Source organism: Hypomesus transpacificus, chromosome 10, assembly GCF_021917145.1.
Source record: "Hypomesus transpacificus isolate Combined female chromosome 10, fHypTra1, whole genome shotgun sequence".
NCBI lineage: Eukaryota > Metazoa > Chordata > Actinopteri > Osmeriformes > Osmeridae > Hypomesus > Hypomesus transpacificus.
The window spans coordinates 12,990,437-13,010,161 of record NC_061069.1 but is presented as its reverse complement, the minus strand read 5'-3'; the positions used below and the strand labels follow the sequence as shown (position 1 = coordinate 13,010,161).

Below are 19,725 nucleotides of genomic sequence, written 5' to 3'. Positions count from 1 at the left end.
ACTGCCACTTCCCGTTCCGACACAAACACAAACTGCCACTTCCCGTTCCGACACAAACACAAACTGCCACTTCCTGTTCCGACACAAACACTGCCACTTCCTGTTCCGACACAAACACTGCCACTTCCTGTTTCGACACAAACACTGCCACTTCCTGTTCCGACACAAACACTGCCACTTCCTGTTCCGACACAAACACTGCCACTTCCTGTTCCGACACAAACACTGCCACTTCCCGTTCCGACACAAACACTGCCACTTCCTGTTTCGACCCAAACACTGCCACTTCCCGTTCCGACACAAACACTGCCACTTCCTGTTTCGACCCAAACACTGCCACTTCCCGTTCCGACACAAACACTGCCACTTCCTGTTTCGACCCAAACACTGCCACTTCCCGTTCCGACACAAACACTGCCACTTCCCGTTTCGACACAAACACAAACACTGCCACTTCCCGTTCCGACACAAACACTGCCACTTCCCGTTCCGACACAAACGCAAACACTGCCACTTCCTGTTCCGACACAAACACTGCCACTTCCTGTTCCGACACAAACACTGCCACTTCCTGTTTCGACACAGACACAAACACTGCCACTTCCCGTTCCGACACAAACACTGCCACTTCCCGTTCCGACACAAACACTGCCACTTCCCGTTCCGACACAAACACTGCCACTTCCTGTTCCGACACAAACACTGCCACTTCCTGTTCCGACACAAACACTGCCACTTCCGGTTCCGACACAAACACTGCCACTTCCTGTTCCGACACAAACACTGCCACTTCCCGTTCCGACACAAACACTCACAGACACTGCCACTTCATGTTCCGACCAAAACACAAACACAAACACTGCCACTTCCTGTTCCGACAAAAACACTAACACTCACAAACACTGCCACTTCCTAATCCGACACAAACACTGCCACTTCCTGTTCCGACACAAACACAAACACTGCCACTTCCTGTTCCGACACAAACACTGCCACTTCCTGTTCCGACGCAAACACAAACACTGCCACTTCCTGTTCCCACACAAACACTGCCACTTCCCGTTCCGACACAAACACAAACACTGCCACTTCCTGTTCCGACACAAACACAAACACTGCCACTTCCTGTTCCGACACAAACACTCGGGTCGGAGAAAAAATGAAGTACTATGTAAAACATAGAGATTAACACAAAATAGTTTGTAAAAGGTTACTGAACAAGGCAGTAAAAAAGGTGCGAAGCGCAGAAAACGTAAATTCCCACAACATAGGCGACAACAAAACTTTATTCATGTTAAAGAAGTGCATAATTCCCAATGTCGAGCAGAGAGTAATAAATAGTATAAAAATAAAACTTTTAAAAAGTAGTTTCTGATCAAGCGGCAGGTGTAAGTCCAGTTCCATGATGCTGAAGGAGATTCATAACGGAGGTAGAAGAAGGAATGTCGTCACAGCTGTTCCAGAGAAGGTCGCTTTGGAGATCCCCTTTCTGAACAAGGCCAGTCACTCCGAATATCATAAGGGGCCTGTTGTAACCAGTCTGTCAGTCTGGGTGCGTGTGAACAGAGTATATCTGTGTCAGGCTGGACATGCATGCACACCTCACAAACGCTGGTTTTCCTTGTTGCTCTGGCCCACAAACTCATCCATAGATGCCTGGAGAAGGGAGGACAGGAGAGAGAATCTGTGAGCACTGAAGTCCTAGAAACAGAAACTTTATCCTGACATCACTCATGAAGGGACCAATAAAATAAAAATAAACGTTTCACATTTTTTACGACGCGACTGCATACTTCCTGTGTGACGGCATACTTCCTGTGTGACGGCATACTTCCTGTGTGACGGCATACTTCCTGCAGACTCAAGGTGTCTGAGGACAGGAACCCTGAATAGACCGCATGAAAGGACTGCAAGCACAGAAGGCACTAAGAACCTTCCTCCACCAGGGGGCAGCAGAGGGCCAGCTAACTAACCTAAGACGAGGAATAAGAAATCCTGGGAGGAGGAATGGAGTGAGGGTTCCCCTCCTCCAGAGACGGTCGTGATCCAGTGACATGCAGACCAGAGGCTGCAATATATCTTAAATATTGAGTCAGGTTCCTTCATTTTTTTGGAGGCTGCGAGGTCAGACTCTGATCTCACCTGCAGTAGCAGCCTCTCCTTCCTCAGCTTCCTGTAGAAGAGGAGCACTTCCGGGTCAGCACGGACCACGCGGGGGTCAAAGTCCATGACCCTCAGCCCCTCCAGGCTTCTGGCCCTGGACAGAGCCACATAGGCCTGGCCGCTCTCGAACACACGCGCCAGCGAAATCTCCACGCAGTCCAGGGTCATGCCCTAATATACACACACACACACACACTTCAGTTAAAACAACGCAGCAATCCAGAACAGAGCCTTCCGTTTCCGTAGAGACAGGGTGTTATTGGTTGCCGTGTCGGCCCACCTGACTCTTGTGGATGGAGATGGCCCAGGCCAGTTTGAGTGGCAGTTGTTGCCTGCTGAGATAGAGCCCGCCCCCGGCCTTGAACATCCAGCGCTCCTGCTTCAGCACCTCCGTCGCTCCGCACAGGAAACGCACGCGCGGGAGCCCTGGAGCAAGAAAGGAAGTGAGGTCACTCAGTCAGCCGGACGCAAGGTCAGTTAGTTCAAGTCTTTTATTTGTCAGGTACACAGAACAACACAAGGTTAGACTGGGCACTGAAATTCTTAAGACAAGACAACGCAAGCACCTGGCATAACATAACATATAAGTACACGGAACAAATTTACATCTATGCTGAGCTGAGTTAGACAGCAGGTAGTGAGGTCGCTCCGGCGTTGGAACACCGTAGCTCTCAAACAGTCTCTGTCACACGCGTGACCCCCCCGTGTGAACACAGGAAGTGGTAAACAACCTTGTTTTCCTGGCAGGAAGTCGACGACCACACCTCTGGCCCCGTTCACCAGCCCTCGCTGCACGTCCAGGTTCTTAGTCAGCATCACCTGGGGAAAGACACGCCTTGTTCACCTGAGCTCCAGGTCAGATACGCCCCATTCAGCCGGTCCACACCCACGTATCCCTCCGCCCGGTACTAACCTGCGCTCCCACTTTAAGTTGCAGCAGCCGGCTGACGGGGCTCTGGGCGTCGATGGTCTTCACCAACGCCGGGTCGCTGTCCAGCGCCTCAAACACATGCTCCGCCCCTGCGGGAGGTACCGGAATACGAATTTAAGTTTGGTTGAGCGAAACAAAATATACATAATAAAAAAAGAAAACATTTGCGCTACCTGGCAACTGCTGTAGTTTATTCTCATTGGTCAGCTCCACGTCATCCTTGTGCGTGCACAGCCTGGTCGCTAGGATACCGTCACGCTCTATCTTGTGATAGGCGCTCTGCATCAGCTTGGCCGTGACTTCCTCTGTGACCCTGCGTGATTGGTTGACATCCACGGGGGGTCGTTACAACACTTCCTGAACAATACCAACCAATAGGTGCGTTCACATGGACTGACTTCATGCAGCGCTGCAGCCGGCTGCTGACTTGAAACAGTGAATTCTGGTTAGACTTTCTGTCCAACTAGAGACGGCGCCGGGGCTAGGTCACTGTGACGTAGCCATCAAAGTACAGTGAGATCGATTTGAGAACTGCCGGCTGTGTAGCCGAGCGCATTTTCTCAAGAGCAACTGCACGGGTTTTAATGACGGCATAGCTATTTCATGATTGGCCAGACTCGCACACCACAACTTTGACGGGCATTTTGTAATTATTCTGACACCTTCAGTTTCGCCAATGCTCAAATCCGGACCAAACTGTTTAATTGAATAAAAAATGTGTTGAAGAAAGGGTTTCACTTCACTAACGGAAAGACTATGTTCAATTATAAATAAAGTAAAGTAAGCAAACAGCGCTTAATCGGCCGTAACTGACATCAACGCAGCAAACCACTAGAAGCTGGAATGTCCGACTTCACAGAGCCGTTTTCAACTCCTCCCTGACTGCAAGCGGCTACTCTCGCCGGTCGTTTCATGCAGCCGCGGTCCATGTCAAATGCACCTAGTAATACAATGACTGTCTTCTGATCTGACCAGTAAGAACTAAGACAAACGCAGCAGCATACATGCATTAGGGTTGGGTGCAGCTCAGTAAGAGCACGTGACTGCTGACCAAGAGGTTACAGGTTCAAAACCCCCCTCTATACTTTGGATTGAAACATCTGCTGAATTTATACGGTATTGTTGTCATTAGGTGCCTTTGTTTCGACAGCCCGTACCTGCCCACCCTGATGGCCTGCAGCAGGGAGATGAAGCTCTGGTCCGTTTGTCTCCGCACTTCCATCAGCTCCATGTTCACCTGCACCACCTTCCTCCAGCTCCTGGCCTGGGGGTCACACAGGGGTCAGAGGTGAAAGGTCAGATGGATGATTAAAACCTGCTGTCCTGGTGCGCGGTACTTCTCTGTGGTAGTCAGACTAAGATAATTGGAATAGAGTCAGGGGCGCCAACACAGACAACATTCATAAAACTTTCCAACTTCTAAAGGTTACTCTTTTATGCTTCGTAAACAGAAGTTATGTGGACTTTCTTAACCATCTCATCTGTAAGCTTGGTCCTAACCCCAATATCTGTAAACTCAGTTTAACCCTGACCTCTAACTTGATCTCTGACCTGGAAGCAGAAGCTAGCCTTGCCCTTGCCCCTGGACACAGGAGGCAGCTGGAGGAAGTCTCCACACATGATGAGCTGGATTCCGCCGAAGGGCTGAGACGACCTCCTCACTGACCTGGGGGAGGGGAGCAATCATATTTGTATTTTTATTTTTAAATAAGTGCCTGTTAGCTGAGACGTGGTTAATTAGCAATATGGCTAGTAAACACAGTTAAAATTGTTAACATCTGATCCTCAAACGTCGACTTTAGATAAACGCGCCTGCTTCCTGAATCAAATGTAAAACGTTCCGCATCCCTCCGCCCCGAGACGTAGTCCCCATACCTGGCGACGGCCTCCAGCTTGTCGAAGAACTGACCGTCCACCATGGAGACCTCATCTATGACCAGGTGCTGACAGCTGGTCCAGTGCTGCAGCACCCCGGGCCTCTGGGCCAGCTCCAGACACTGCTCCAAGGGGGCCGCACCTGAGCCCATACCTGGGGGGGGGGAGGGGATGTGGGGGGGCAATGAGGAGATAGAGAGAGGGGGGGGGGGGTGAATGAGAGAAGGGGGAGGGTGAATGAGAGAGGGGGGGGTGAATGAGAGAGGGGGTCAGGGTGAATGAGAGAGGGGGGAGGGGTGAATGAGAGAGGGGGGAGGGTGAATGAGAGAGGGGGGAGATGAAGGAGAGAGCGCGACAGATAGAAAGAGATGAAGAGGAAGAGAGAGAAGGAGAGGAAGGAAAAGAGGATAGTTAGTATTTTCCTTTAGAGACAAGTTCAGGAGACCCTGTTACACACACACCCAGTAGCGTAGCTAGTGTACTGACCTGCAAAGCTGTGTAACGTGGTTCCTCCAATGTGACAAGCCGCCACCCCAGTGCTGGCTGTAGCGTAGGTGCTTTTGGGTGGCAAGGACCCTACAATCCTCTTCAGCAGGAAGGACTTCCCTGTGCCTGAACCAAAATACAGCAACAAATAAAAAGACTGCATCCAAAAGTAACTTTCAGTGGGGGGAAATCAAACCTGTTAACTTTTTTTTCTGTCAAATACCCAAACCACTAAGCTAAAGCGGGGAGTCAGATGGCTGAGCGGTGAGGGAGTCAGGCTGGCAATCAAAGGTTGCCGGATTGATTCCCCGCCGTGCCAAATGATGTTGTGTCCTTGGGCAAGGCACTTCACCCTACTTGCCTCGGGGGGACTGTCCCTGTACTTACTGTACAGGTCATTCTAAAAAAAATTGCATATTGTGATAAAGTTCATTATTTTCCATAATGTAATGATAAAAATTAAACTTTCATATATTTTAGATTCATTGCACACCAACTGAAATATTTCAGGTCTTTTATTGTTTTAATACTGATGATTTTGGCATACAGCTCATGAAAACCCCAAATTCCTATCTCAAAAAATTAGCATATCATGAAAAGGGTCTCTAAACGAGCTATTAACCTAATCATCTGAATCAACTAATTAACTCTAAACACCTGCAAAAGATTCCTGAGGCTTTTAAAAACTCCCAGCCTGTTTCATTACTCAAAACCGCAATCATGGGTAAGACTGCCGACCTGACTGCTGTCCAGAAGGCCATCATTGACACCCTCAAGCAAGAGGGTAAGACACAGAAAGAAATTTCTGAACAAATAGCCTGTTCCCAGAGTGCTGTATCAAGGCACCTCAGTGGGAAGTCTGTGGGAAGGAAAAAGTGTGGCAAAAAACGCTGCACAACGAGAAGAGGTGACCGGACCCTGAGGAAGATTGTGGAGAAGGACCGATTCCAGACCTTGGGGGACCTGCGGAAGCAGTGGACTGAGTCTGGAGTAGAAACATCCAGAGCCACCGTGCACAGGCGTGTGCAGGAAATGGGCTACAGGTGCCGCATTCCCCAGGTCAAGCCACTTTTGAACCAGAAACAGCGGCAGAAGCGCCTGACCTGGGCTACAGAGAAGCAGCACTGGACTGTTGCTCAGTGGTCCAAAGTACTTTTTTCGGATGAAAGCAAATGTTGCATATCATTCGGAAATCAAGGTGCCAGAGTCTGGAGGAAGACTGGGGAGAAGGAAATGCCAAAATGCCTGAAGTCCAGTGTCAAGTACCCACAGTCAGTGATGGTCTGGGGTGCCATGTCAGCTGCTGGTGTTGGTCCACTGTGTTTTATCAAGGGCAGGGTCAATGCAGCTAGCTATCAGGAGATTTTGGAGCACTTCATGCTTCCATCTGCTGAAAAGCTTTATGGAGATGAAGATTTCATTTTTTCAGCACGACCTGGCACCTGCTCACAGTGCCAAAACCACTGGTAAATGGTTTACTGACCATGGTATTACTGTGCTCAATTGGCCTGCCAACTCTCCTGACCTGAACCCCATAGAGAATCTGTGGGATATTGTGAAGAGAAAGTTGAGAGACGCAAGACCCAACACTCTGGCTGAGCTTAAGGCCGCTATCGAAGCATCCTGGGCCTCCATAACACCTCAGCAGTGCCACAGGCTGATTGCCTCCATGCCACGCCGCATTGAAGCAGTCATTTCTGCAAAAGGATTCCCGACCAAGTATTGAGTGCATAACTGAACATAATTATTTGAAGGTTGACTTTTTTTGTATTAAAAACACTTTTATTGGTCGGATGAAATATGCTAATTTTTTTAGATAGGAATTTGGGGTTTTCATGAGCTGTATGCCAAAATCATCAGTATTAAAACAATAAAAGACCTGAAATATTTCAGTTGGTGTGCAATGAATCTAAAATATATGAAAGTTTATATCATTACATTATGGAAAATAATGAACTTTATCACAATATGCTAATTTTTTGAGAAGGACCTGTAAGTCGCTCTGGAAAAGAGCATCTGCTAAATGACTAAATGTAAATGTAAAGCCTTTCCTATGCCAGATGTAGACTCTCCCCCAGAGTACCTGCACTCCCGGTGAAGAAGACGTTCTTGCCGCTGAGCACAGCGCTGAGCACGGCCGCCTGGCCCCGGGTCAGCTGACGAGCTGCAGGGAGAGACAGGGTTGGCCTCTTGCTGGGCGGCAGGGCTTTCACCTGGGGATCAAAGACAACCTCAACACAGGGGAGATGATCTTCAGGATGGACTATTTTGTTGATGAGTGAGTGAGTGAGAAAAGAATGAGTGGGAAAGAGAGAGAGGTTATTTTTTGAGAAATGTATGACTGTTTTAGTGTGTGAGATGATTGATAAGCAGCCATTCCCAGGACCACAGGACCCACCCTGCAAACAACCCCTGTGGAAGGAACTTCCTGGATGCTACAACATATAGTCACCCTAAACTCAATTCAGTTTGCTTTACTGGCATGAAAGAGCAAATATCCTGAAATACAGCTCTGGAAAAAAAAATTTGAGACCACTGCAGCTTTTTCTTTCAATCAAAAAAAAAGTTCAGATTTACTCTTCTGTTCCTCACTCAAAAGTTCTTCTCAACTTTTATTTATTTATTTTTTTTTAATGAAAAAAGTGGTCTCTAACTTTTTTCCAGAGCTTTATACATTATCCATGTAGATTATATAAAACTCACCGGACTGGAGTCACAGTCTGTCCGAGATCTCTTGACCTGTTGCCCTCCAGTTATCTTATTCAAGTTCCTCTCAAGGAGTCGTTTGGAGGTCAGAGGAGCATTCACTTTGCTCCTCAGTTCATTCGCCTTCTGCACGTCCTTCTGTTGCAACGGGCTGATGGTGTCGAAGCTCCGCGGTAGACAGGCTTTCAGCTTCGCCCGGTCGGTGAGTGGCGTGCCGGTTTTCCACGCCTGATACTTGATGCTCAGGGTCTTCAGGAAAACGTTCAGCCGGTGAGGCGGGCAGTCGGAGATCAGCACCTGGATGTTGTCCGGGAGCAGCTTGACGGTGCATTTGCCGTCTTTGGCGAACCGCGTGAACAGCTGAAAGTCTTTGAGTGGGTAGTTCTGTGGTACTTTCCCGTCGTGGACACGCAGGATGATCTCCTGGAACTCGTTTCGCCCTAAAACAACCCCTGCCTTTCGGATGACCTGGCGTTTGATTGCCTGGCCAGACTGATTGAGGCGCTCCACCACAACACAGCACTGGAGCTGCGAACCATCGTCTTCTTGCAGCATTGAAACTGTTGATTTATTCTGTGGCGTAGTGTTGCAAAAAGTAGTCTAATTACAAAACATCCAAGAGTTAGATTAAATCGATGGCTAGTACATTTCTCGTTAACGTAGCTTTGTTTGGCTGTCGCTGTTCAACGCCAAACACAAAGACGGACTACTCTACTTTGTCACACCCCATAAAACATAGACTAGCTGTATTTTCACGATTTTTTAGCAAATACATTAGGACAACATTAAATTAGAAGTTTACCTTTGTTCTAAATCTGTAGATAACCTTGATATTCCGATCTCAGTTTAAAGTTACCTAGTCTGAACAACTCAAAGCCGGTTTCAAATAGTCGTTCCGTGATTCTTAACCAATGAAATCAGGGTGCTTTAAAACTGTGGCCAATAAACGCGTATTGAACATACTGACGTATACCCTGAGAGGTAAACGGCCAATCGCAGTGGCAAATGAAGGTTACGTCAGCAGGCACGTTTTCTTATGTCTTGTTTGAAAACACCTTAACCGGGGCCCGTCAGCGTCCGTTCTCCGTACGTCGCTTATTACATCTGAGATAAAATGACACATCCAAGATGACATCATCGTTCTAATCATGACTAATTTGGTTCTTCTAACATCCTTGTTGTTTATGATTAGTATAGCTGGATTGAGTTATGCGTTGGTCTAACAGGGGGTATGTATCGATAGAAGCCTTGATCAGCAACGCTGCTATTGGCTGCTCATATAAGTCTATGGCTGCTCACCATGGCCAAAAAGAGCGATCCGTGTTTTCTGCTAATTATTCTTGCACCTTCTGAAACTGGTTGTTCTCGAGGATAAAACGAAATAGTTAAATTATTTACCTATACTATAGTATAATAGGCTAATAGTATACTTAATCTGCTTCCACAATACATTGATGCTTCTGTTTTAAACTGCAAATCATACAAATATTGCATGATCCATTTAACATACCCATATCCAAAGCGTCGTACAAACAGCATAAATAAAAGTAGACCTAGAGCAGAAATCTTTATATATTATTTCAGATTCTGAATGGCCATTGTGTTTGTAGAGTGTGATTGCATTAGTGTCTCTATGTAGCCTGCGTTTGCGAATTGCATGAGAGTGTCTTTATAAGCTTGTAACGGCTCTGGAAGGATCCACTCCAAGCACTGACAGCGGTCAATAGATCAACACAGCGTCTTCACTCCAAAGTTGCTAATCCACTTGACGAGGAGTACGAGTGAATCTGCTACAACCTCCCTCACAATACTGACTACGACACACGCTCGCGCCACAACGTCCATGTTGTCTTCAAAAATTAACGGAGTCAAACATAGGCCATCTCGTACCTCCATATCTGTGTGTGTGTGTGTGTGTGTGTGTGTATCTCTGTCTCTATGCTTCTTTCTCTCTCGTTGTCTCACTCTCTCCTGACTGTGTCATCGCCCGGTATCTTTGGCGGGATCCCGACCTGCGTACCCGAAGCTTTGAGGTTGATTTAAGTACGCGGGGGTAATGCCGATTATTGTCTTAAGGGCTAAGGGTGCAGGCTGGAGATCCACAAGACCCCTGACGTCTCTGTTAATTCCGCCATCCTGCTCGGCCTCTTGAGCTTTCACACAAGGCAGTAGAGGGACTTTCTTCTGAGGTAAATTTAGGTATATTGTAAATGCTTATGTATAATTTTTGCTCACACTTGAGTACATGCACAAATATAAATGACAGTAGAAAAAAAACACAAGTTGTAAAAGTCATATAGTTTTATTTTTGAAATAATCCAGGATTCAAACATGTTCCTGATTGTTTTTCTTCCTACTGCAGTACCTCATGTAATGTTCTCATTTCTCCATACGTATTTACAACATATGTTTATCATTTTCATAGCATAACTTCACATAGTAACTGTAAAAACTCAACTCTGGGATAAGGTCTGAAAAGGTTGTCACTTAAAACCCTTGTGCTGCTTTCTGGTCATTGTGACCCACATTTTGCACCACGACGGTGGGTCACAATGACTCGAAGGCAGCACAAGGGTTTTAAAGATTAAATGACTTAATGCCCTTCGTCCAGAAAACGTGTAGGTCTTGTTATAACGCTAACTAACTTCTGATTTAGAACTCAAACTTCACATCTGTGGGGAAGAATTGCAAGATTTGAGTTTCTCACACACTCAGCTATCTCAGGTAAGAAAATAGCTCTCATATAGGTCTCTTTAGGGGGAAAGGGCTAAAAACTACATATTCCTGGTACAGGAACATATGCAATCACAGCCCAATCCTCAGAATGCTCCTTTCCTCTCCCCTCTACTGTCCTCCTCTCTCCTCTACTGTCCTCCTCTATTGTCGTCCTCTCCTGTCCTCCTCTGCTCCCCCTCCCTCGGCTCCTCTTCTCCTTTCCTCCTCTCCTTTCCTCCTCTCCTACCCTCCTCTCCTTTCTTCCTCTCCAGCCCAGCCTGGTCTAGGCCTCGCAGCCCAACTGAGTTGGGCTTTAGCACCAGCTACACATCTCTTCTCTTCTTAGACATTTCTGACTAGCAGCTATGCTGTGCACCTCTCTCTTCTGTGCATAGATCGACATATACAATATATACAAACACAACACAGTTTACAATTGAATGGCTGACTAGCAGACAGAGCTAGTGGCCAACCTCAGTGTTTGGAAGGCCAGGGGTCGTGGCTAGGTTAGCTAACACCTGCTAGTTCTGTGGCTGTTACGAAGCACTTTTCTTTGTATAGAAACAGCTGAGAACTCACTTGCTTGGGACCGCTTCAGTGTGTAATATGATCCTTGATTTAAAGGGTTTTGGTTTGGCCTGAACACCTTTCCATCAGGGTGGGTTGTAAAATTTGCGAAAAGTAAAGTAAAAATCTCTGCCTCTGGAGAATAAAAGGGAAAATAAAATAAACTCTTCTATCAAATTACATGACTGGATCTCAATCAAGTACTGAGAGGAATTCTCCATCGTACAATAAACAACTTTTGAGGCAAGCCCATTGGGCCGACACCCGACGTTTGCACTGGTCTACGTACACTATCTTGTCTGGCACATCTGTGGCCCAGAGCCTGTTATTATTCATTACTTATCTATCTTTGGTATCTGCAACATGAAAGATGAATCTCAGCGCCCCCTGTGGGTGAGGTGATGCTACTACATCATAAGAAACAGTCAGGAGTAGCTGCTGACTGAGGAAGACAACGATCATGTCGCCTCTTCTACCTCCCTATTAGTTCAAAGCTCAGTGACAAGAATCAGTCCAGAGCAATCGATCACTAATACCACCAGCCACCGGCTCAGAGCCCAGAAGCACGTACATTTCCTGTCCAAGCTGCAATTATTTTAAGTGTGTGTTGTAGTTTTTTTTTTCCTTCCTCTGATTAAGTTAACAAAAATGAACGAATCGTTTAGTTTCCGATGTGTCGGTTTTAGACTTTGGCCAGTTTGGCTCACAGCAACGTGCAGGTGCCAGACTTCCCGCCCTCGCCTCCGCCCCCGGTCGACTCTTTCCTGTTGGGGTCGTTCAGCTCGTCAAACAGGTTGGTTTCAATCATCTCCTGTTGCCATGGGATCGGCACGGCACCCGTGCTGAACTCTTTGAAGAACTTGTCGTCATTGGCGTCGAACTCGATGCCCTTGATCTCAGAGAAGTCTGCGATGTCGCCAGTGTCCTTGGCGTAGACAACGTTGGGTTTGGGCACCCATGGGGGGTCCACCAGGCCAGCCTCGAGACGGGGGAAGTTGATGGCTTTGAACCACTCATGCTTCCTCGGGTCGTCGGTGGGGTTTCTAGGGAGAAAAGACAAAACAGATTCAAGTCTCGTTGGGATCACGCCGAAGGAACAGCTGTGTCTGGAAGACGCACACCTGAGCAGCCCTCGTACCTGCAGCCCAAACGTTCCTCAATCTTCTTCTTCAGGAACAGCTCGATGATGGCCTTGGTCGGAGCGTCGAAGCCCTTGTGTTCCCAGGGGGGCTGGTCGTTCTGGATGCGACGCTGAACTTCTTCCTTCTCCACTTTCTCCTTCTTGGAATCGGGACCCTTGAAGGGGGTGTAGCCGGCCACCATCTCGTAAATACTGCAGCCCAGCGCCCACCAGTCCACGGACTCCCTGTAGGGGGTGCTGTTGAGGATCTCTGGGGCCATGTAGGCTCCTGTTCCAGCCTGGACATGGGAGGGGAAGTGGGCAAAAGGTGGAGATTAGGGGGAGAGGTCACAGGGGAGGCGGGCAAAAGGTGGAGATTAGAGGGAGAGGTCACGGGGGGCGGGTTGGACGGTCAGGTGGGGACGAAAGGGATAGGCAAGTAAAATGAAGACAGATTTAACAGTTAGAGGGGATCTCTCGCTCTGGGGAACCTTTGAGGAACGCTGCTAGGCTATGAGCCGGTCTGAACTTGTGTTGAACGATGGTTCTTGTTGGTCATGGGGATCTTTACAAAAACAGCAGGAAAATACATGATGGTTCCTGCTTCAGACCAACTGAATGTTAATCTGATTTAAAGGACGTAAGAATTAGATGCTAACACCTTCCTGGTTGGGTGGTTAGAAGGCGCTACCTGAGTATACGTTATATAAATGCCCGGTTAGTGGCTACAGTCCCCATGTCCTTGGTAGCTGTGTCTCCAGCAATCTGTACCGTGTAAGCCCTCCTCCAGTCTCTCCCTGCCAGGCTTGTCCAGCCCAGCTCTCCCGTCTCAGTCTCAGTGACCTCAACCCAAGACCAGGACAGGGAGCTTAATCTTAATGGTAATCCTGTCAACCTGTCAGGAGTCATGTGTGTATCCACGGTGACAGCGGAGCGACGGTTGCTTACATAAAGGCCATCTCTGGAACACTTCACACACACACAACGGCACACACACATGCGCACATACACTCTGAAACATACACACACACTGAAAGACACACAGCCACTCAGACATATTGTTTTCATAGGTTGGTCGTTGGCTAAACCCTCAAAATGTTGACCTGATGCTTTTCCCTTCTTAAACTTCTTCATGATCATAGCCATGTTTTCTGGTTATTATTCTCTCCTAAACATGTTTGCAGATAAATAATTAGACAAATGATGAGACTAAGACCTGTAATCATCATCTTTAGATCCTTTACTGCTCTGGGACCAAACGGCAAGCCATCCTCATCAGCACATTTTCAGTCAAGATTAGTTGAGGAAAACCCTAAAAGAGTTCAGTCGTTTAACTCCTAATTCTATTCCGAACAAATCGCGCAACATGGTAATTGGATCACATCCGTACGGAGCTGTGGTCTACTTGCACAGTCTGGAGGGGGGGGGGGGTTCAAGGACAGACACTCTGATTGGCCTACATGGTCCATTTAGACATCTGATTGGCCCCATGTCCAGGCCAACCGCCAGTGGGTTGGTGGGCAAACCTCCTTGTTCTGACCCCAGATCTGTGCAGGGATTACTGGGGTTTAAGGCCACCTGATGATGAGGACCGGCTATTCCTGAGTCACCTTTCTAGCTCTGGGGCTGCACTGTGACCTGAGCAACTCTACATCTATGTGGTACTGGTATGATGTGGTACTGGTATGATGTGGTTCTGGAATGACCTGATACTGGTATGTATGTGGTTCTGGAATAACCTGGTACTGGTATGTATGTGGTTCTGGAATGACCTGGTACTGGTATGTACGTGGTTCTGGAATGACATGGTACTGGTATGTATGTGGTTCTGGAATGACCTGATACTGGCATGTATGTGGTTCTGGAACGGCTACCCGCTAGCTATTTGTCTCATACATGACCCGGTTCCAAGCCAGGAGATGAGCAGGTGCTGAGCTCAAACCATTTAGTCAGATCAAGTCATCGACATGTCACTCAAAAGAGCTACCCCTGAACTAGAAGACGTGAGTGCTCGCATCCACAAACCACAGGTTGTTTCTGCTGGTGCGCCCATTCTGATCAGGGAACAGATTTGTGTAATGCCCAGTAAGTAAGAGGCTTAGCAGCCCAAAGCTAGTCAAGCCTCTGGGGCTGGAGGGGTAGTCGAGGCTCCACCGGCCACTAACGTAGAGCGCTAGATAATGAGCTTACGTGTCATCTCTGCTGCCTTCTGCCTGCTAGGACCGACTCCCAAAGACCTGCAGAAGCAATGGCTCTGAATCAAGAGCCACACAGCTTTCACCGGCTCTGACTCAAGGGCCACACAGCTTTCACAGGCTAAATTTGGCAACAACTGCAGGATCAGCTTCTTGGGCTTTTGGGTTTTAAATAAACGCATGTTCAGACTCAGAGATCTGGACCTGGAGGAACCCCCTGCACCTTCTGAAGGGACGTGGGAGAGATTCGATGAATATGTAAATGAATAAGTGAATTACTAAAAATCCCTGCGAGATCTTGAGCTGATCTTTGACCTGTTCTCCACTAAGCTTCTCTCTGATTGATCGGATCATTTGTGGCTCATGCAGTTTCTAAATGCAGAGTTGGGTGTGCTGACCAGCCTTGACAGGGGAACTTCTGCAGCCTTGATACATGAATAGAACGGCATTTCAACGATTCCTGGTATGAAATATGCACTGGTCCAAAGGTATACTCATCTGAAACTTGGGGTATGAGTTATATATCGATGCTTATCCTCTTAGCTGAAATGTGTTGCATTTGTGTGCCAGTGCTGCTCCTATTCAAACAGGTGCCCGGGGTAGATGTGTCCTAGGTGTCACCATAGTGCCAAGAGATATTATTTCCACCCTCACTTGCTACCTCACTGAATCGTGCTCTACACACCTTGCTACAGTTAGGGTTGTTATCACAAACAATGCTTCCACAATAGGTCTCGTCACCGATATAGTAGTGTGGTGCAGTTAGGGTTAGCAAGGGTTAGCAAGTTAGTGTTAGCAAGTTAGGGTTAGCAAGTTAGGGTTTGCAAGGGTTAGCAAGTTAGTGTTAGCAAGTTAGGGTTAGCAAGTTAGGGTTAGCAAGGGTTAGCAAGTTAGGGTTAGCAAGTTAGGGTTAGCAAGGGTTAGCAAGTTAGGGTTAGCAAGGGTTAGCAAGTTAGGGTTAGCAGTTAACAAGCGCAGACGCAGTCATGCAAGTTTAACTGTTAACTTTTACTTAATTCTTCTCTTTCTCAACTCTATCACTCCCGATGCCCAATGTAATCTCTCAGCCATCAATCGGCAATCTACAAAAATGTCTGCCTGTAATTGGCTGGAATTTAGTCTAACCATTAAGGATCAGATGAGTTATATAACGGTGGCAAGGATTTTCCTTTAACAAGCTATGTAACCAATCTGTAATCCCTGTCCAGATTTCCATCTGAAACTCCATAGGCCCCTTAGTGGTGGAGTCCAGAGTATACTGCTGTAGAGGATGCCCTGGTAAAAACATATGCTCATCCTTAACCTTTAGGATGAGACCTATATTGATGCTCATCCTCTTAGCCGGAGGCAGCGTGTGTGTGAGTGGCTCTACGTCGGCGGCTTTTGACCCAAAGCCCGACTAGGGCTCCTGACTCCAGGCTCATTAATAGAACCAGGGACTAATACCTGACAGAACCAAGGACTAACACCTGACAGAACCAACGACTATAACCTGACAGAACCAGGGACTAATACCTGACAGAACCAAGGACTAACACCTGACAGAACCAGGGACTAATACCTGAAAGAACCAAGGACTAACACCTGACAGGCCACAAAAGGGTTACGTCTTGGATAGGTCTTCCTCAAATTGTTTGTTTAAAACTGTGATCTCTCTCTACTGACATACATCACCCTTATCTTCATCTACTCTTCATCACTATCACTACAATCATCTTGATCGTACTCTAATATAATTTACATTTAGCAGAGGCTCTTATCCAGAGCGACTCACAGTAAGTACAGGGACAAGTAGGGTGAAGTCCCTTGCCCAAGGACACAACATCATTTGGCATGGCCAGGAATTGAACTGGCGACCTTCAAATTACTAGACCGATTCCCTAACTGCTCAGCCACCTGACTCCCCTAATTTACTGCCAAGGGAAACCAAATAGTTTTGCTGGTGGCCTAGCTTAACAGATGTCGACTCCCAGTCTGTCTCCTCTCCAACCCCAACATCAATGCTGATCCCTACTGGAGCCGTGAAGTCCTAGCCTAGTGGGTGACCCAGGGGGCGCAGGTTTGGTTTCAAACGTGGGTGGGACAGCTTTTTTTTTAAATATATAACTGAGGACGAGGATGAAGAAAAGTGAGTGGTTATATGTTGCACCCACGTTTGATGAAACCTACTCCCCTGGATTGACCCATCGTAGAAAGGGGGAAACCCCTCGTAGAACCTTCCAGACCTACCTTCTGGGTGATGGTCTTCCCTGCTGGCAGCTCCACGGCCAGACCCAGATCAGAGAGGCGACACTGTCCGAAGCTATCCAGCAGCACGTTTTCTGGCTTCATGTCACGGTAAACAATATCCATCTGGTGGAGGTGCAGGATGCCCGTGGTGATCTGGGCGGTGTAGTGGATGATGCGCTTCATCTCCACGCCTTTCTCCACGCCCTTCCCGTCAATGCCGATGTTGTAGATGTGGTACTTGAGGTCTCCTCCGTTCATCAGGGTCATGACCAGACACAGGTGGGTCTTGGAGTCGTAGGCGTACGCCAGGTTGACCAGGAACAGGCTGTTGACCTTCTCCAGAATCTGCTTCTCCAGCAGGGCCATCTTCTCTCCGTGTTTCTTCTTCAGGCGTTTCTTACACAGCTTCTTGCAGGCGTACATCTGGCCTGTGTTCTTCACCTGTACAGCGCACACCTGGAGAGGGTGGGGGTGGTGAAGGAAGAGAAAGATGTAGTCAATGTTAGGTTGCCAATAAAAGGAATCATTGTTATAGTCAATAATTCTAAAGTATCTACTACAACCACTACTTGAGCTAATAGTCTCATTTAATCAAAGATCAAGCAAGACATTTAGACCTGTCAGTCAGCTTTACAGTTGTCTGATTCAATTTAATTTATACATCAGAATTTAAAACAACACCAGTTGACTAAAGTGCTGTACAATGTGTTTGCAGAACCCCCAAATACATTAAAATCCACAGTGAAACAAAAAGATGAATGTTCAAAACACATGAAATAACTCAGAAAATCACAAATGGTAGGCTAAAGAGAAACTTTTAACTTATATTTAATAGGTAGTGGTGCAGCAGTTTTGATATGTTCCTGAGTTGATAAGACGCACAAGATGATGCAAGGAACAGATTCTCCCTTGGGTTCTGAGGGGCAGACATTTTGTCTGTAGGGGTCATCCCAGACTTCCGTTCTGATTGATTCTGATATTTATGGAGCTGCCTGTGCTTGGTGCGTTGACGGATGTGAGTGCAAATACTTCAGGATGATCAGGACAATCTCTCTATGATGTTGATCTGCGGTTGGATCCTGATTGAAGGCTTTCTCCTCATTCACCTTTGAACAACGCTTGGTGATCTCTTGTCCATAATTTAATTAACTAGCAAATGCCCTGTCTCCTGGCCACCCAGGGCTGTCCCTTGGCCTCCCAGGGGTGTGCTGAAGCGTTGGGCCCCACAACACCCAGGTCCTCTGCTCCCACACACACAGTCGCCCTTCAGAGGGACTTAATGCAATTTAAGCCAAGTCTGCTGCATGCCGTAAGACTAGTTTATCTTGCAGAGCTAAAGCTTCTTAGCTAATAAATATCTCAAGTGTTTAGATGAAAGGTACAAGTTTACTCATCTTGGCTGATTCTGAATTCGCCTGAAACGAGGATCTTGGTCTCAGAATGCAAATAAGTAAAGGTTTAATACCCATTCAAATGAATGAGTCGTTATCCAGCTCTGCAGAAGCCTGTTAATGACCCATTCATTTGAATCAGGTGTGTTGGAGCAGGGAAACATCTAAAACGTGCAGGACAGGGGGTCCCTGAGGACCAGGATTGAAGACCTCTGTTTTAGAGCATTGTAATGAGGCACTTATTACACAAGTGACATATATATTTCAAGTTAGATGAAACCCGGTTTTCGCTGGTTTATCGCAGACACCTGCTGCGACAACTTTTACGGAAACATGTCTGACATCTTAGCAACACATAAGACAGCGAGCGATTCTCGATCGCTGAATTCTCGCCGGTTCTGCTTACCTCGCCGAAGCCTCCCTTGCCCAGAGTTCTGAACTCGTAGAAGTACTTGTCGCTGATTGGCTGTTTCTCGTACTCCTTCCACTGCAGGAACTTGTCGAAAAACGGACTTGTCTGGTAATCCGCAAATGGCTTCCCTTTGAGGAACTCCCTGGTCCCCTCCTGCACTACTCCCTTCATCACCTCGTCAAAGTCCTTGTCGGTCACTGCCTTGCACTTGGTGGCAGTGTCTCCAGTCAGGAAGGTCAGAAAGGTCTTGGAGTCGGCTTTGCAGAACTTGTTCATGATGTTGGTGCGAGCCTTGTCCTTGGCGGCGCCCTCCGCCAGGTCCCAGTCGTTCAGCTCGTCCAGGAACTCCACGGCGTTCACATACTCGGGGGTTGAGGCCAGGTACTGGCGGAAGAACTTCTTGCCGATGGGCTGCCGCTCGCAGATGCTCTCGAAGACCTTCTCCACGGTGGTCCGGGTGGCGGCACACTGCTCCGGCTTGGGCAGAGCCAAGCTGCGCCTCCGTTTCTTCATTTCCTTGTCGTCGCCGCCCTGGGCCTTCAGGTAGGCCGTGTTGGCCACCAGGTTGTCCAATCCTCCCATGTCACACATCTTGGCGGTTGGTGTGTTCGGTTCCCCCCCTTCTCGACTGGTTGCTTCGGCGGTTCCTTAGTCTGTCCTCGCTCGGCTCCAGCCGGTGCGGTCGTGTTTGAGGGGCTTGCGTGTTTGCGTGAGAGTGTAACTCGCTCCGAAGCCAGGACTCGAATGAGACGCTTGAACATACGTACCTGTAAACCTAAGACACACTGACACACCCAGTAATTACTCATTTAGAATTAAATACCTGGGGGGGATTTTAGCTTAAGGATCTTTGTGTGGTCTATTCGTGGATGCTCTTTACGGAAAGGGAATCGTAAGAGGGTTCCATGCTAAGAGGCTTTGTGGCCCTCTATATT

General features: G+C 47.6%; 2 protein-coding genes across 4 annotated transcripts; both read right to left on the bottom strand.

The window, feature by feature from the left end:
• Nucleotides 1-1,276: 1,276 nt before the first annotated feature.
• pif1 (PIF1 5'-to-3' DNA helicase homolog (S. cerevisiae)) lies at nucleotides 1,277-9,051 on the bottom strand. Of its 3 annotated transcripts, none has more exons than XM_047027388.1 (12): nucleotides 8,159-9,051; nucleotides 7,539-7,668; nucleotides 5,456-5,581; nucleotides 4,970-5,123; nucleotides 4,646-4,760; nucleotides 4,252-4,358; nucleotides 3,268-3,407; nucleotides 3,077-3,183; nucleotides 2,895-2,982; nucleotides 2,444-2,589; nucleotides 2,143-2,334; nucleotides 1,277-1,656 (listed from the first exon to the last, which is right to left on the bottom strand). In XM_047027388.1, exons 1-12 carry the CDS (start codon nucleotides 8,714-8,716, stop codon nucleotides 1,603-1,605), a joined length of 1,917 nt encoding a protein of 638 aa, XP_046883344.1. In that variant the 5' UTR covers nucleotides 8,717-9,051; the 3' UTR covers nucleotides 1,277-1,602. The 3 variants fall into 3 exon arrangements, with proteins under 3 accessions (XP_046883344.1, XP_046883343.1, XP_046883342.1); XM_047027387.1 differs by having other exon boundaries at nucleotides 1,277-2,334; nucleotides 8,159-8,734; nucleotides 8,964-9,051; XM_047027386.1 differs by having other exon boundaries at nucleotides 1,277-2,334.
• Nucleotides 9,052-12,146: 3,095 nt separating this feature from the next.
• On the bottom strand, nucleotides 12,147-19,441 carry grk7a (G protein-coupled receptor kinase 7a). Its single transcript, XM_047027390.1, has 4 exons — nucleotides 18,785-19,441; nucleotides 16,988-17,443; nucleotides 12,582-12,862; nucleotides 12,147-12,486 (listed from the first exon to the last, which is right to left on the bottom strand). The coding sequence occupies exons 1-4, from the start codon at nucleotides 19,379-19,381 to the stop codon at nucleotides 12,147-12,149; spliced, it is 1,674 nt and encodes a 557-aa protein (XP_046883346.1). The 5' UTR covers nucleotides 19,382-19,441.
• Between the last annotated feature and the right edge of the window lie 284 nt (nucleotides 19,442-19,725).